The 17,814-nt window shown below is 39.0% G+C and overlaps 1 protein-coding gene across 1 annotated transcript in view; it reads right to left on the bottom strand.

Moving 5' to 3' along the window:
- The window catches only part of VWA3B (von Willebrand factor A domain containing 3B), a 486,211-nt gene that overhangs the window by 308,044 nt on the left and 160,353 nt on the right, over positions 1-17,814 (bottom strand). Inside the window, exons 14-16 of the mRNA XM_053707714.1 lie at positions 12,645-12,763; positions 6,457-6,507; positions 1,856-2,060 (exon numbers count right to left, since the gene is read on the bottom strand). Of these exons, the coding sequence (XP_053563689.1) occupies positions 1,856-2,060; positions 6,457-6,507; positions 12,645-12,763 (375 nt within the window). The remainder of the gene's footprint in view (positions 1-1,855; positions 2,061-6,456; positions 6,508-12,644; positions 12,764-17,814) is intronic.

The following is a 17,814-nucleotide window of genomic DNA, read 5'->3' as shown; positions in this document are numbered from 1 at the left end:
GGGGAGCAGCCTACCATGGCACAGACTTTCTGCCATGCTATAATGATATTTTTTATCGTTATTAGTTCATAAACAGAAGAAGGCAATGAGGTAATTGGACAATGCAATATTGCGTTCAGAAGGAAGGGTGTCACTAATGATGCTTCCCATAACAGGGAAGATACCTGTTCCCGCTCAGTAACCCAATCTAAAGCAATCTTAACACCTGCTGCAAGACAATAAGATTGAATATTTGGTAAAGCCAAATCAGCGGCAGATTTAGGGTTCATAAGGCGATGGACCACAATACGTGCTTTAGCTCCTTTCCAAATGAATTTGGAACAACATTTATTGTATTTTATTATATCATTTTTGTGTATATTAACCGGAATATTCTGTATTAAATAATATAACAAATAACAAATAATAAAACAATAGGGTTTTGATCAATATCACATGCGCTGTTAGTGAAATAGGAAGTTTTACCCAATCCTCCATCTTCTTCCGACAGTTATCAAAACATCTGGGGAAATTTAAATTATACCACTCTTCAGGGTTTAGATTTAGCTTAATCCCTAACAGCCCCTAACTTAAATATAATTTAAAATAATCAAAAAATACTACAATTAAATAAATTATTCCTATTTAAAACTAAATACTTACCTATAAAATAAACCCTAAGCTAGCTACAATATAACTAATAGTTACATTGTAGCTATCTCAGGGTTTATTTTTATTTTACAGCCAACTTTGTATTTATTTTAACTAGGTACAATAGTTATTAAATAGTTATTAACTATTTAATAACTTCCTAGTTAAAATAAGTACACATTTACCTGTAAAATAAACCCTAACCTAAGCTACAATTAAACCTAACACTACACTATAATTAAATTAATTACCTAAACTAACTAGATTAGGGGTTAATAATATAATGCAGGTGGCGACTATGTCGGGGGCGGCAGATTAGGGGTTAATAAGTGTAAGATTAGGGGCGTTTAGACTCGGGGTTCATGTTAGGGTGTTAGGTGTAGACATAAATTTACTTTCCCCATAGGAATCAATGGGGCTGCGTTAGGAGCTGAACACTGCTTTTTTGCAGGTGTTAGTTTTTTTTTCAGCCGGCTCTCCCCCATTGATTCCTATGGGGAAATCGTGCACGAGCACGTTTAGCCAGCTCACCGCTACCGTAAGCAGCGCTGGTATTGAGGTGAGATGTGGAGCTAAATTTTGCTCTCCGCTCACTTTTTTGCGGCTAACGCCTGGTTTAAAAAGACCTGTAATACCAGCGTTGTTTGTAAGTGAGCGTTGGGATGAAACTGAGCGTTAGCACCGCACGGCTTTACCGACAAAAACTCGTAATCTAGCCGAAGGTTTCTGATTTTATCCATGAAATAACATATTGTAGGTTATTTAAGCAGTTTAACCATATTCTCTTACTTTTATTCATAATGTTGTAAGTGGGTAAATGAAGATGTTTTAGCTGAGCAACTAACTGTAGATTACAGAAGGGACATAAAAGTGCAAAAAGAAAATACTCTGTGTTCGAACATTTTCTGTTGCAATGTTACTTGCATATAACTATGTGCTTAACCCCTGAAAATGGCTTAAACACATAGTTAAAGACAGCTAAAGAGCAGCTGGGACCTAGCTGAACATATCAGGTGAGTCAATTACAAGAGGTATATGAGTGTAGCCACCAATTACCAGCTAGCCCCCAGTAGATGATTAATGCACCTGAGCCTACCTAGGTATGCTTTTCGAGAAAGAAGTAATTTGGACAATAGACAATGTAAACTCAAAAGTCTCAAAACTGTGCAAAATATCTGAATAATGAAAATTTATGATTTTGACTTTGACGCCCCTTTAATGTTACCTCTGGCTTTATATGAGCTCTTAACTCTTTATTTCCTGCTGTCTCTTGTAGGTCTGTGGCCTGCTGAAAATATGTTTTTCCAGATGATATTTCATTTTCCAGCAACATCACATCTTCAGCAGAAATGGTCCATCCCAGTCTGTCCAGAGCTTGTAATAATGACTCTTTATTTTCCATATATGAGATTGGTTTGTCACTATCAAATCTTTACAGAAAATGAAATGCTGTTTAGTGCATTTGTTCTATTGTTGGGATTTATTTAACTAAATTGGCAAAAATCTAGAGCAGAGAGATACAAATATATCCATTATGGGCCAGATTACAAGGAGCGGTATTTAACATTCCCACTCGAGCATTAACTGCGCTAGAAGTAAGACTTTTGCGCATGTCGATTTGAAAATAGAAAGTAAAGTGTTTTTGCTTACGCGCTAAGCTGATGCTCGTAAAAAGTCAAACTTAAAATATCAAGTGCACGATAACATATTCCCCCATAGAAGTCAATAGTGCAAAAAAAGTGTGGGGGGGGGGGAACCCTACTTGCGCACATACCCCATTGCTTATTCTCAAGCGCACTAACCCGACATGTACTTACAGACATATATACAAATATAAACACATAAATACATATGTATATATATATATATATATATATATATATACACACAGTATCTCACAAAAGTGAGTACACCCCTCACATTTTTGTAAATATTTCATTATATCTTTCATGTGACACCACTGAAGAAATTATACTTTGCTACAATGTAAAGTAGTGAGTGTACAGTCTGTATAACAGTGTAAATTTGCTGTCCCCTAAAAAAAAAAATAACTCAACACACAGCCATTAATGTCTAAACCGTTGGCAACAAAAGTGAGTACACCCCTAAGTGGAAATGTCCAAATTGGGCACAATTAGCTATTTTCTCTCCCCGGTGTCATGTGACTTGTTAGTGTTACAAGGTCTCAGATGTGAATGGGGAGCAGGTGTGTTAAATTTGGTGTTATCGCTCTCACACTCTCTAATACTGGTCACTGTAAGTTCATCATGGCACCTCATGGCAAAGAACTCTCTGTGAACTGATAAAAAGAATTGTTGCTCTACATAAAGATGGCCTAGGATATAAGAAGATTGCCAAGACCCTGAAAATGAGCTGCAGCATGGTTGGCAAGACCATACAGCAGTTTCACAGGACGGGTTCCACTCAGAACAGGCCTCGCCATGATCGACCAAAGAAGTTGAGTGCACGTGCTCAGAGGCTGTCTTTGGGAAAAAGACGTATGAGTGCTGCCAGCATTGCAGAGTTTGAAGGGGTGGGGGTCAGCCTGTCAGTGCTCAGACTATACGGCACACACTGAATCGAATTGGTCTGCATGGCTGTCGTCACAGAAGGAAGCCTCTTCTAAAGATGATGCACAAGAAAGCCAGCAAACAGTTTGCTGAAGACAAGCAGACTAAGGACATGGATTACTGGAACCATGTCCTGTGGTCCGTTGAGACCAAGAAAAACTTATTTGGTTCAGATGGTGTCAAGCGTGTGTGGCGGCAACCAGGTGAGGAGTACAAAGACAAGTGTGTCTTGCCTACAGTTAAGCATGGTGGTGGGAGTGTCATGGTCTGGGCCTGCATGAGTGCTGCCGGCACTGGGGAGCTACAGTTCATTGAGGAAACCATAAATGCCAATATGCACTGTGACATACTGAAGCAGAGCATGATCCCCTCCCTTCGGAGACTGGGCCGCAGGGCAGTATTCCAACATAATAACGACCCAAAACACACCGCCAAGACGACCACTGCCTTGCTAAAGAATCTAAGGGTAAAGGTGATGGACTGGCCAAGCATGTCTCCAGACTTAAACCCTATTGAGCATCTGTGGGGCAAACGCAAATGGAAGGTGGGGGAGCGCAAGGTCTCTAAAGGTCTCCAACATCCACCAGCTCTGTGATATCGTCATGGAGGAGTGAAAGAGGACTCCAGTGGCAACCTGTAAAGCTCTGGTGAACTCCATGCTCAAGAGGGTTAAGGCAGTGCTGGAAAATAATGGTGGACACACAAAATATTGACACTTTGGGCCCAATTTGGACATTTCCACTTAGGGGTGTACTCACTTTTGTTGCCAACGGTTTAGACATTAATGGCTGTGTGTTGAGTTATTTTGAGGGGACAGCAAATTTACACTGTTATACAGGCTGTACACTCACTACTTTACATTGTAGCGAAGTGTCATTTCTTCAGTGTTGTCACATGAAAAGTTATAATAAAATATTGACAAAAATGTGAGGGGTGTACTCACTTTTGTGAGATACTGTATATATATATATATATATATATATATATATATATATATATATATATATATATATATATATATATATATATATATAAATATATACATACACACACATACATATATATATATATATATATATATATATATATATATATACATATTTAAACATTTATATGTATGTATCTCTATGTTAAAGCCCTTTGCCTGCCTTTTTTTCTGAGACCTTATAAATTTTTGTGCAATATTTTGTAAAATACTTTTTCTTAGATGGTGTTATGAGTAACTGTACTTTGTAATGTATTTTTGATGTGTTTTGTGACACTTTTTTGTTTCTCAAAACAGTTAACCTGAGCTCTGAGGACGTGCTAATTCGACGCATGTCAACTTCAATTGCGCTCAAGGGATCACGTTTGCTTTCAGTACGAGTGAAAAACCCAACGCGTGCAAACAGCTGTCCCTCGCAATCTAGCCCTATATGTTTAGTTTACTTTTATTTTGAAAGAATGCATATAGATATTTCATAAATCATAATCATTTCCTAGATAAAAATAATATGCTAATAAACTTAAAATATATACATTGGAGAAAAAAACCCTTAAGCCAAATGGACGTAGGTACTACATCACACATGTAGGACCTACATACTACACTGGCACATGCTGCAGTCCCCACTTTCACCTTTGACAGCAGAGACTTCAGCTGAGGCAGAAGGCATCTGCTTTCATATGGTAAGAGAGCAATGTTTGTGCTCCCTTACCATATGAAGGCAGATTGCTGATACAGACAATGGCACAGATAGCGTCACTGTCTGTATCGGGTGTGGTGGTGCCGTGGGAGGTTTGGGAGAGAAGGGGGAAGGCAGGTGGACAGTCTATCACAGGAGGGGGAGGGGGGGTTCCCAACACTGCAGAAATATTTTCGTTAAGGGGAGAGGAGGGATGGGGCCTACACTACAGAAAAGAGGAAAATTAGAGGGGGTGGAGAGTCCCTATGCTGAGTTCATTGAAGGGGGAGCTGGATCCCTATACTACAGAAAATATTATTTTTATTTAAAGAAAACATAAACCCTCCCACCAGACTGCACACTAGCATACTGCCAGTAACAAATATGGTGGTGCAGTAGGAGACAGGAGAGCTATTTCTAAAAGGATCAGGGAGGTGGGACTGTGAGGAGGGATCCCTACACTACAAAAAAATAAACAATTTAAAAAAAATAATCCATAACTACATAATGGCAGATTGGTTGCCAGTACCTAAGGTGGTGGAAGATGATGGTGACCAGTGGAAGGGGAAAGGAAGAGAGCTGTTTGGGAGGGATCAAGGAGATGGTAGGTATCAGGAGGTAGGGTAATCCCAACACTACAATACATTTTACCCTTAACATCTAACTGATTAACCTCTTAATTGCCGGGAATTTCAGAAGTGCAGTGCACAACTGCAATTAGCGACCTTCTAATTACCAAAAATCTATGGAAAAGCCATGTATGTCTGCCATTTCTGAGCAAAGGGTCCTAGAGAAACGTTTACAACCATTTGTCTTATGGCTGCAGTAGTTGTGTGTGAATAATTTTAGGTTGAAACCCAAAGTTTGTGAAAAAAAAAAAAAATTATAATGGCATTTGGCAGTCAAATGGTGGAATGAAACACACCAAAATGGGCCCAGATCAATACTTTGGGTTGTCTAATTTAAAAATATATATATAGATTTGGGGTTCAATTCTGAGAATTTGGGCAGTTTTGCTATGCCAATTGAGTGTTACACCATTGCATCGTTTTAGAAATAGCTGCAGATAAAGCCCTTTTTATGGAATATTATAGTTAAAGTAATTGTAAATCCTAGTGTTTGTGAAATGCTAGGATTTACAATTGGAACAAATAAAGGGGACTTTCATTCATGAAGCATAAAATACTTTATGCTGAAAGCTCCTTTATTTGTTGAAGGCGTTCGCCGCACTAAGCTGCTCAGGCAGCCCACGGAGAATACTATTTTGCTGAGAGGTGACATTTCCACCTCTTAGCAAACAGCCGTGCGGGCTGGGGCCAAACGCTAAAAACTTTCTGGCATTTGTGGTACGTTTTTCTCTGAAATTCACAGTAGCAAAGGGGTTAATCTATACATTTAGGCTCTGTGTTCTATTACATTCATTGTTTAGTTAATATGATTATAAAATGTAATCATATTAAAGTCATATTTTGCATTACATAAATTAAATGCAGTACTGCACTAGATATAAGCAAATGCTACATTTTCTTATTTTTACAACATTCACAATCAGGAAACTGTTTGCTAAAAAAACACAAAAAAAACAATCTTACTTGTCTCTTTCCTCTTGTGACAGAGCTCTCCAAACAACTAGATTTAAACGCCTATTCAAATATACAGAAAGGTAGAATGAATACAATGTGATTAGCATACTAGGAATTAAACAAACAGATTATACAGTTCAGAGGATGGCTAGAGTGATTTGCATTTCAATAAAACGCTATAGCCTAGTGCTGAAATTATCATGAATATACAGAAATGGAAGAAAAGCGGCATTCATCATTTTGTGATATTCTCAGATACTTATGCGAAGTCTTAAAAATCGCTGCTATTTCCCAAACAAGTTTTAAAAGAAGAACCTAGTTTTATCATCATGCACATGTTATTATGATTATTATCATTTTCATATTTATAAATAAAATATTCTAAACCACTGAACAGTAGGTACCTAAACATGAGACACCATTCATGAGAAAGTTCATAGTTCAAGACCATGTTACAGGGACGTGAAACCCAAATGATTTTAAAGGGACACTGAACCCAAATTTTTTCTTTCGTGATTCAGATAGAGCATGACATTTTAAGCAATTTTCTCATTTACTTCTATTATCAAATTTTCTTCATTCTCTTGGTATCTTTATTTGAAATGCAAGAATGTAAGTTTAGATGCCGGCCCATTTTTGGTGAACATACTGTGTTGTTCTTGCTGATTGGTGGATAAATTCACCTACCAATAAACAAGTGCTTTCCATGGTCTGAACCAAAAAAATAGCTTAGATGCCTTCTTTTTCAAATAAAGAAAGCAAGAGAATGAAGAAAAATTGATAATAGGAGTAAATTAGAAAGTTGTTTAAAATTGCATGCTCTATCTGAATCACAAAAGAATAAATATGGGTTTAGTGTCCCTTTAAGCAACTTTCTCATTTACTTCTATTATGACATTTTCTTTGTTCTTTTGGTATCTTTTGAGCACTATATGGCAACAGTTGTAAAACAATGTTATCCATTTGAAAGAGCACTAAATGGCAGTACAGTACTTATTTTGTGCCATGTAGTGCTCCAGACACCTACCTAGGTATCTCTTCAACAAAGAATAACATGGGAACTAAGTAATTTGGTAATAGGAGTAAATTGGAAACATTTTAAAGGTGTATGCTCTGTCTGAATCATAAAAGAAAATGTGTGGCTTTCATATGGTTCCCAGAGAAGCGGTCTGTCCATATTTGGGGATATGAAGGTGGCACACATAATTATAATTGCACAGCTGGTTGCTAGAGAGCAGAGCTTGTCAGCTGGTTTTGAAGAAGCCGTCTGGGATGATTTAAGTCTGCCCCCTCTTCGGTAGTGAATGACAAACAGTAATCTTAAAATCACTGCTTCTAAAAGGGAGGATGAACCTCATAATTTTTATTTCATAATTGAAACAGAACATACAATTTTAAGCAACTTCTCAATTTACTTCTATTATCAAATGTGCTTCATTGTTTTGTTTTCCTTTGTTGAAGAAACAGCAATGCCCTACTCTGAGCTAGCTAAACAGGCGAACCAATGAAAACAAGCATACATGTGCCACCACCAATCAGCAGCTAGCTCCCAGTAGTGCACTTCTGCTCCTGATGTATGCTTTTTAACAAAGGATACATAAAGAACAAACAGGTAGATTACGAGTTTTGTGTTACGGCTTTTAATGCTGAAAATGGCAATGTCAGTGTAATGGCAGTAACGCAGCTATTGCGAGTCATTTCAGTATAGCTATACCGCAAGCATTTTAGCCTGTACCACAATGTCCATTCCACAGTAAAAAAAATGACGTTTTTGCGTGGGATTTTCATAGCGCTGGTATTACAGGTTGTGCGGTAAGGCTAAAATGATTGCGTTACAGCTTATACTGACACAATCCATACCGCCATCTGAAAGCAGTAGTTATGAGTTTTGCGCCACAAAAATGTTTCACAAAACTCATAACTAAAGTGTTACAAAGTACACTAACATCCATAAACTACCTATTAACCCCTAAACCGCCGTCCTCCCGCATCGCAAACACTGTATTAAACCTATTAGCCCCTAATCTGCCGCCCACTCACATCGCGGATGAAGATAGAAGATGCCCCTGCGATGGATGAAGATGTCACCACCTGGATGAAGACTTCTCGCCGCCTGGATGTCCAGACTTCAGCAACCATGAGTAGATAATCTGAGGTTAGTGTTAGGTATATTTTTTATTTTTTATTTTTTGAGGTGTTGTTTTTTTCAGATTAGGGTTTGGGCTTTTCAAAAAGAGCTAAATGCCCTTTTAAGGACAATGAAAAAGAGCTGAATGCGGAGATGGTTTTTTTTATTTTGGGGGGTTGGTTGGGTGAGGGGTTTTACTGTTGGGGGGACTTTGTATTTTTTTTTTTACAGGTAAAAGATTTGTTTAACTTAGGGAAATGCCCTACAAAAGGCCCTTTTTAAGGGCTATTGGTCGTTTATTGTAGGCTAGGGGGTGTTTTTATTTTAGGGGGCGCTTTTTATTTTTATAGGGCTATTAGATTAGGTGTAATTGTTTTTATTTTTGATAATTTTGTTTATTATTTTTTTGTAAGCTTAGTGTTTTTTATTTTTCGTAATTAAGTGTTTATTATTTTTTGTAATTTTAGATTTTTTAATTTTTCTCGTAGTGTAAGGTTTTTTAATTTTGTAATTTAGATTTTTTAATTGTTAGTATTTTTTATTTTATTAGAATAGTAATGTTAGGTTAATTTATAGTTTAATATTAGGTTTATTTTTATTTCACAGGTAAGTTTTAATTTATTTAAATATAGTTATATTGTAATTTAAATTTAAAGTTAGGGGGTGTTAGGTTGGTGGGAGGCCGGCAGTTTAGGGGTTAATAGGTTTATTTAGTGGCGGAGATGTGGGAGGCCGGAAGTTTAGGGGTTAATAACTTTATTAAAGTGACAGTGATGTCGGGGAGCTGTGGAATAGGGGTTAATAATTTTTATTAGTGTCGGCGATGTCGGGAGCGGCAGATTAGGGGTTAATAAATTTATTTAATACTCGCAATGTGGGTGGGTGACAGATGAGGGGTTAATAAGCTTTAAATAGTGTTTACGATGCAGGAGGGTGGCAGGAGGGTGGCGGTTTAAGGGTTAATAGGTAGTTTATGGGTGTTACTGTACTTTGTAACACTTTAGTTATGAGTTTTGTGAAACATTTTTGTTACACAAAATCCATAACTACAAACTAGGATGGATGTCCGGTCTTCAAAACTGTAAGTGGATCTTCGGGGGTTAGTGTTTTTTTAAGGGCTTATTGGGTGGGTTTTATTTTTAGCTTACGGTTTGGGCACTTGAAAAAGAGCTAAATGCCCTTTTAAGGGCAATGTCCATCCAAATGCCCTTTTCAGGCCAATGGGGAGCTTAGGTTTTTTTAGTTAGGATTTTATTTGGGGGGTTTGGTTGTGTGGGTGGTGGGTTTTACTGTTGGGGGGTTGTTTGTATTTTTTTTTACAGGTTAAAGAGCTGATTTCTTTGGGGCAATGCCCAGCAAAAGGCCCTTTTAAGGGCTATTGGTAGTTTAGTTTAGGCTAGGTTTTTTTTTTATTTTGATAGGGCTATAAGATTAGGTGTAATTAGTTTAATTATCTGATAATTTCTTTTTTATTTTGTGTAATTTAGTGGGGGGGTTTTGTAATTTAGGTATTTGTATTTAATTAATGTAATTTATTTAATTGTAGTGTAAGGTTAGGTGTTAGTGTAAAACAGGTTAGGTTTTATTTTACAGGTAAATTTGTATTTATTTTAGCTAGGTAGTTAGTAAATAGTTAATAACTATTTTGTAACTATTCTACCTAGTTAAAATAAATGCAAACTTGCCTGTTATAATAAAGATAAACCCTAAGCTAGCTACAATGTAACTATTAGTTATATTGTAGCTATCTTAGGGTTTATTTTACAGGTAAGTATTTAGTTTTAAATAGGAATTATTTAGGAATTATTTAGGTAACCTAAATAGTTAGATTTATTTTAATTATATTTAAGTTAGGGGGTGTTAGGGTTAGGGTTAGACTTAGGTTTAGGGGTTAATAACTTTAGTATAGTGGAGGAAGATTAGGGGTTGATAACTGTAATGTAGGTTGCGGCGATGTTAGGGACAGCAGATTAGGGGTTAATAATATTTAACTAGTGTTTGCGAGGCGGGAGTGCGGCGGTTTAGGGGTTAATATGTTTATTCTAGTGGCGGCGATGTTCGGAGCGACAGATTAGGGGTTAATAATTTTATTTTAGTGTTTGCGATGCGGGAGGGTCTTGGTTTACGGGTTAATAGGTAGTTTATGGGTGTTAGTGTACTTTTTAGCACTTTAGTTATGAGTTTTATGCTACAACTTTGTAGCGCAAAACTCATAACTACTGACTTTCAGTTTACGGTATTGATCTTGGCGGTATAGGGTGTACCGCTCACTTTTTGGCCTCCCAGGCAGACTCCTAATACCGGCGCTATGGAAGTCCCATTGAAAAAAAGACCTTACGCAAATTGAGGAAGTTAATTTGCGTTTAGGCCAAAAAAGTGTGCGGTGCCCCTAAACCTGCAAGCCTTAACGCTGCTTTTTCACCCATACCGCAAAACTTGTAATCTAGCCGATAGTATTTTTTATTTTGTGTAACTTAGTTGTTAGTTTTTTGTAACTTTGTAATTTTTAGTAGTAGATTTAAATAACTTGAATAGGGTAAGGTTTTTAAATATATAATATAGTTAATTTAATTTGTAGTTTAATGTAATTTTAGTATAACAGTTAGGGTAGATTAATTAATAGTTTAATAAAGTTTAATTTAAATCTAAAGTTAAGTTTAAATTTATTATAAGATAGTGATGATGTAATTTTAATGTACAGTTAGCGGGTTGTTAGATTTAGGGGTTAATTTAGTTTATGGCGATGTGGGGGGCTGGCTGTTTAGGGGTTAATAGGTTTAGTAAGTGGTAGTGATGTGGGAGGCCAGGGGTTTAGGGGTTAATACATTTATTTAGTTGTGGTGGGCTCCGGGAGCGGTGGGATAGGGGTTAATAGGTTTATTTAGGTGGCGGCGGGGTTCGGGAGCAGCAGGATAGGGGTTAATAACTTTATTAAGTTGCGGCGGGGCCCGGGAGTGGCGGGATAGGGGTTAATAACATTATGTAGGTGGCGGGGATGTCGGGGGCGGCAGATTAGGGGTGTTTAGACTCGGGGTACATGTTAGGGTGTTAGGTGTAAACATAACTTTTATTCTCCCATAGGAATCAATGGGATATCAGGCAGCAATGAACATGAGCTTTCGCTGCTTTTAGACTCCCATTGATTCCTATGGCATCCGCGGTCTCCAGGGCGGCAGATTGAAAAGCAGTTACGCTGGGCTGGAATAGTGGCGAGCGGACTTGTTAGAAGTTTGATAACTAGCAAAAGTAGTCAGATAGTGCCGAATTTGTATTCGGAACATCTGTAACGACGTAAGCATCGATCTGTGTCAGATTGAGACCGGCGGATCGTATGTTACGTCACAGATTTCAACTTTTGCTGGTCTGTAGGCTTTGATAAATGAGGCGAATCAAGATCGCCACAATTACGCTGTGGAATTCTAGCGTATTTGCGGTTGACGGCTTGATAAATAGGCCTCATAGACCACAATGTAAAGGCACTTTTCAGTGCCGTTTTTTTTAACACTCCCACTCCCACCAACTTTAAAGCCCCAAAACAGCCTTGTGCAGTTTATTTTGATAAAAAAGGTACCTTTTTTTAATATAAAATAACTCCAATGCCCTCTGTTTTTAAATTAATCAGAGATCTAAGGTTTGCAGGAGCACAATAATTAAGTGCTCCACTTGTAATCTAGCCCTATATCTGTAACAAAAATATGTTCACACTGCTTAAATATTCAGGTCAACTGTAAGGTGAATAATATTGATTATTGGAGATTATTCATGTCTAGTCTGTTTAGGATTTTATTGTCTTGTTTCTATATTGAGTTTATCAGAATACACAGTGTTCTTATAACCTTTGAATGTTCCATGGGGATTTAGCTACTATGCAAAGGGTAATTATTCTCTTTCTTTTCCATGTAGACAGAAACTGAATGTAGAATTATATCACAATTCCAGCAAATGGGACTATGTAGTAAACTAAACAAATAAAAATGCCCAGACATGCAGATAGATTATATATATGACTCATTGTAATGTAAGACATTTTGCTTTACAGGATGTAATGTATTTAAAATGGTAAACTCACCTTTCATAAGAATTAATTGCCTGTACCAGCATCTGCTTATACTTATCAAGGTCCACAGCTTGGGGATTAATTAATGTGATGAGATTCCTGTTTCCACTTACATGAGCCAAAGGTAACACCTGTAACAATATTGATTGTAATTATATGATGAACAGACACACCCACAATAAATACATCAAAAACAGAATTTATGCTTACCTGATAAATTGCTTTCTCCAACGGTGTGTCCGGTCCACGGCGTCATCCTTACTTGTGGGATATTCTCTTCCCCAACAGGAAATGGCAAAGAGTCCCAGCAAAGCTGGTCACATGATCCCTCCTAGGCTCCGCCCACCCCAGTCATTCGACCGACGGACAGGAGGAAATATATATAGGAGAAACCATATGATACCGTGGTGACTGTAGTTAGAGAAAATAATTCATCAGACCTGATTAAAAAACCAGGGCGGGCCGTGGACCGGACACACTGTTGGAGAAAGCAATTTATCAGGTAAGCATAAATTCTGTTTTCTCCAACATTGGTGTGTCCGGTCCACGGCGTCATCCTTACTTGTGGGAACCAATACCAAAGCTTTAGGACACGGATGAAGGGAGGGAGCAAATCAGGTCACCTAAACGGAAGGAACCACAGCTTGCAAAACCTTTCTCCCAAAAATAGCCTCCGAAGAAGCAAAAGTATCAAATTTGTAAAATTTGGCAAAAGTGTGCAGTGAAGACCAAGTCGCTGCCTTACATATCTGGTCAACAGAAACCTCGTTCTTGAAGGCCCATGTGGAAGCCACAGCCCTAGTGGAGTGAGCTGTGATTCTTTCAGGAGGCTGCCGTCCGGCAGTCTCATAAGCCAATCGGATAATGCTTTTAAGCCAAAAGGAAAGAGAGGTAGAAGTCGCTTTTTGACCTCTCCTTTTACCAGAATAAACAACAAACAAGGAAGATGTTTGTCTGAAATCTTTAGTAGCCTCTAAATAGAATTTTAGAGCACGGACTACGTCCAAATTGTGTAACAAACGTTCCTTCTTTGAAACTGGATTCGGACAGAAAGAAGGTACAACTATCTCCTGGTTAATATTTTTGTTAGAAACAACTTTCGGAAGAAAACCAGGCTTAGTACGCAAAACCACCTTATCTGCATGGAACACCAGATAGGGCGGAGAACACTGCAGAGCAGATAACTCTGAAACTCTTCTAGCAGAAGAAATTGCAACCAAAAACAAAACTTTCCAAGATAGTAACTTAATATCTATGGAATGTAAAGGTTCAAACGGAACCCCTTGAAGAACTGAAAGAACTAGATTTAGACTCCAGGGAGGAGTCAAAGGTCTGTAAACAGGCTTGATCCTAACCAGAGCCTGAACAAATGCTTGAACATCTGGCACGGCTGCCAGTCTTTTGTGAAGTAAAACAGATAAAGCAGAGATCTGACCCTTTAGAGAACTTGCAGATAATCCTTTCTCCAAACCTTCTTGTAGAAAGGATAGAATCTTAGGAATTTTTATCTTGTTCCATGGGAATCCTTTGGATTCACACCAACAGATATATTTTTTCCATATTTTATGGTAAATTTTTCTAGTTACAGGCTTTCTAGCCTGAATCAGAGTATCTATTACAGAATCTGAAAACCCACGCTTTGATAAAATCAAGCGTTCAATCTCCAAGCCGTCAGTTGGAGGGAAACCAGATTCAGATGTTCGAATGGACCCTGAACAAGAAGGTCCTGTCTCAAAGGTAGCTTCCATGGTGGAGCCGATGACATATTCACCAGGTCTGCATACCAAGTCCTGCGTGGCCACGCAGGAGCTATCAAGATCACTGAGGCCCTCTCCTGATTGATCCTGGCTACCAGCCTGGGAATGAGAGGAAACGGTGGGAATACATAAGCTAGGTTGAAGGTCCAAGGTGCTACTAGTGCATCTACTAGAGTCGCCTTGGGATCCCTGGATCTGGACCCGTAGCAAGGAACCTTGAAGTTCTGACGAGACGCCATCAGATCTATGTCTGGAATGCCCCATAATTGAGTTATTTGGGCAAAGATTTCCGGATGGAGTTCCCACTCCCCCGGATGGAATGTCTGACGACTCAGAAAATCCGCTTCCCAATTTTCCACTCCTGGGATGTGGATCGCAGACAAGTGGCAGGAGTGATCCTCCGCCCATTGAATTATCTTGGTCACTTCTTTCATCGCCAGGGAACTCCTTGTTCCCCCCTGATGATTGATATATGCAACGGTCGTCATGTTGTCTGATTGAAACCTTATGAATTTGGCCTTTGCTAGTTGAGGCCAAGCTCTGAGAGCATTGAATATCGCTCTCAGTTCCAGAATGTTTATCGGGAGAAGAGACTCTTCCTGAGACCATAGACCCTGAGCTTTCAGGGATTCCCAGACCGCGCCCCAGCCCACTAGACTGGCGTCGGTCGTGACAATGACCCACTCTGGTCTGCGGAAGCTCATTCCCTGTGACAGATTGTCCAGGGTCAGCCACCAACGGAGAGAATCTCTGGTCTTTTGATCTACTTGAATCATCGGAGACAAGTCTGTATAATCCCCATTCCACTGTCTGAGCATGCACAGTTGTAATGGTCTTAGATGAATTCGTGCAAAAGGAACTATGTCCATTGTTGCAACCATCAATCCTATTACTTCCATGCACTGCGCTATGGAAGGACGAGGAACAGAATGAAGTACTTGACAAGAGCTTAGAAGTTTTGATTTTCTGACCTCTGTCAGAAAAATCCTCATTTCTAAGGAATCTATTATTGTTCCCAAGAAGGGAACTCTTGTTGACGGGGACAGAGAACTTTTTTCTTTGTTCACCTTCCATCCGTGAGATCTGAGAAAGGCTAGGACGATGTCCGTATGAGCCTTTGCTTTTGACAAGGACGACGCTTGAATTAGGATGTCGTCCAAGTAAGGTACTACTGCAATGCCCCTTGGTCTTAGAACCGCTATAAGGGACCCTAGTACCTTTGTGAAAATCCTTGGAGCAGTGGCTAATCCGAATGGAAGTGCCACAAACTGGTAATGCTTGTCCAGAAAAGCGAACCTTAGGAACTGATGATGTTCCTTGTGGATAGGAATATGTAGGTACGCATCCTTTAAATCCACGGTAGTCATAAATTGACTTTCCTGGATGGTGGGTAGGATCGTTCGAATAGTTTCCATTTTGAAAGATGGTACCCTGAGAAATTTGTTTAGGATCTTCAGATCCAAAATTGGTCTGAATGTTCCCTCTTTTTTGGGAACTATGAACAGATTGGAATAAAATCCCATTCCTTGTTCTCTTATTGGAACTGGATGTATCACTCCCATCTTTAACAGGTCTTCTACACAATGTAAGAATGCCTGTCTCTTTATTTGGTTTGAGGATAAGTGAGACCTGTGGAACCTTCCCCTTGGGGGTAGTTCCTTGAATTCCAGGAGATAACCTTGAGAAACTATTTCTAGCGCCCAAGGATCCTGAACATCTCTTGCCCAAGCCTGAGCAAAGAGAGAGAGTCTGCCCCCCACTAGATCCGGTCCCGGATCGGGGGCTATCCCTTCATGCTGTTTTGGTAGCAGTGGTAGGCTTCTTGGCCTGCTTACCCTTGTTCCAGCCTTGCATTGGTTTCCAGGCTGGTTTGGGTTGTGAAGTATTACCCTCTTGCTTAGAGGATGCAGAATTAGAGGCTGGTCCGTTTCTGCGAAAGGGACGAAAATTAGGCTTATTTTTAGCCTTAAAAGACCTATCCTGTGGGAGGGCGTGGCCCTTTCCCCCAGTGATGTCTGAAATAATCTCTTTCAAATCTGGTCCAAATAATGTTTTATCTTTGAAAGGAATGTTAAGCAATTTTGTCTTGGAAGACACATCCGCTGACCAAGACTTTAGCCAAAGCGCTCTGCGCGCCACGATAGCAAACCCTGAATTTTTCGCCGCTAATCTAGCTAATTGCAAAGCGGCATCTAAAACAAAAGAGTTAGCCAATTTAAGTGCTTGAACTCTGTCCATAACCTCCTCATACGAAGATTCTCTACTGAGCGACTTTTCTAGTTCCTCGAACCAGAAACACGCTGCCGTAGTGACAGGAACAATGCATGAAATTGGTTGTAGAAGGTAACCTTGCTGTACAAAAATCTTTTTAAGCAAACCCTCTAATTTTTTATCCATAGGATCTTTGAAAGCACAACTATCTTCGATAGGAATAGTAGTGCGTTTGTTTAGAGTAGAAACCGCCCCCTCGACCTTGGGGACTGTCTGCCATAAGTCCTTTCTGGGGTCGACTATAGGAAATAATTTCTTAAATATAGGGGGGGGAACAACAGGTATGCCGGGCTTTTCCCACTCTTTATTTACTATGTCCGCCACCCGCTTGGGTAAAGGAAAAGCGTCGGGGGGCACCGGAACCTCTAGGAACTTGTCCATCTTACATAATTTCTCTGGAATGACCAAATTGTCACAATCATCCAGAGTAGATAACACCTCCTTAAGCAGTGCGCGGAGATGTTCTAATTTAAATTTAAATGTCACAACATCAGGTTCAGCTTGATGAGAAATTTTTCCTGAATCTGAGATTTCTCCATCAGACAAAACCTCCCTCATGGCCCCTTGAGATTGGTGTGAGGGTATGTCAGAACAGTTATCATCAGCGCCCTCTTGCTCTTCAGTGTTTAAAACAGAGCAATCGCGCTTTCTCTGATAAGTAGGCATTTTGGATAAAATATTTGCTATGGAGTTATCCATTACAGCCGTTAATTGTTGCATGGTAATAAGTATTGGCGCACACTAGATGTACTAGGGGCCTCCTGTGTGGGCAAAACTGGTGTAGACACAGTAGGGGATGATGTAGTATCATGTTTACTCCCCTCATTTGAGGAATCATCTTGGGCAATATCATTATCTGTGGCATTACTGTCCTTACTTTGTTTGGACACTATGGCACAATTATCACATAAATTTAAATGGGGAGACACATTGGCTTTCATACATATAGAACATAGCTTATCTGATGGTACAGACATGTTAAACAGGCTTAAACTTGTCAACAAAGCACAAAAAACGTTTTAAAATAAAACCGTTACTGTCTCTTTAAATTTCAAACTGGAAACACTTTATTACTGAATATGTGAAAAAGTATGAAGGAATTGTTCAAAAATTACCAAAATTTCACCACAGTGTCTTAAAGCATTAAAAGTATT

The sequence above is a fragment of the Bombina bombina genome, chromosome 3 (assembly GCF_027579735.1).
Source record: "Bombina bombina isolate aBomBom1 chromosome 3, aBomBom1.pri, whole genome shotgun sequence".
NCBI lineage: Eukaryota > Metazoa > Chordata > Amphibia > Anura > Bombinatoridae > Bombina > Bombina bombina.
Note: the sequence above shows the minus strand (reverse complement) of the source record. Positions and strands in the feature narration are given on the sequence as shown.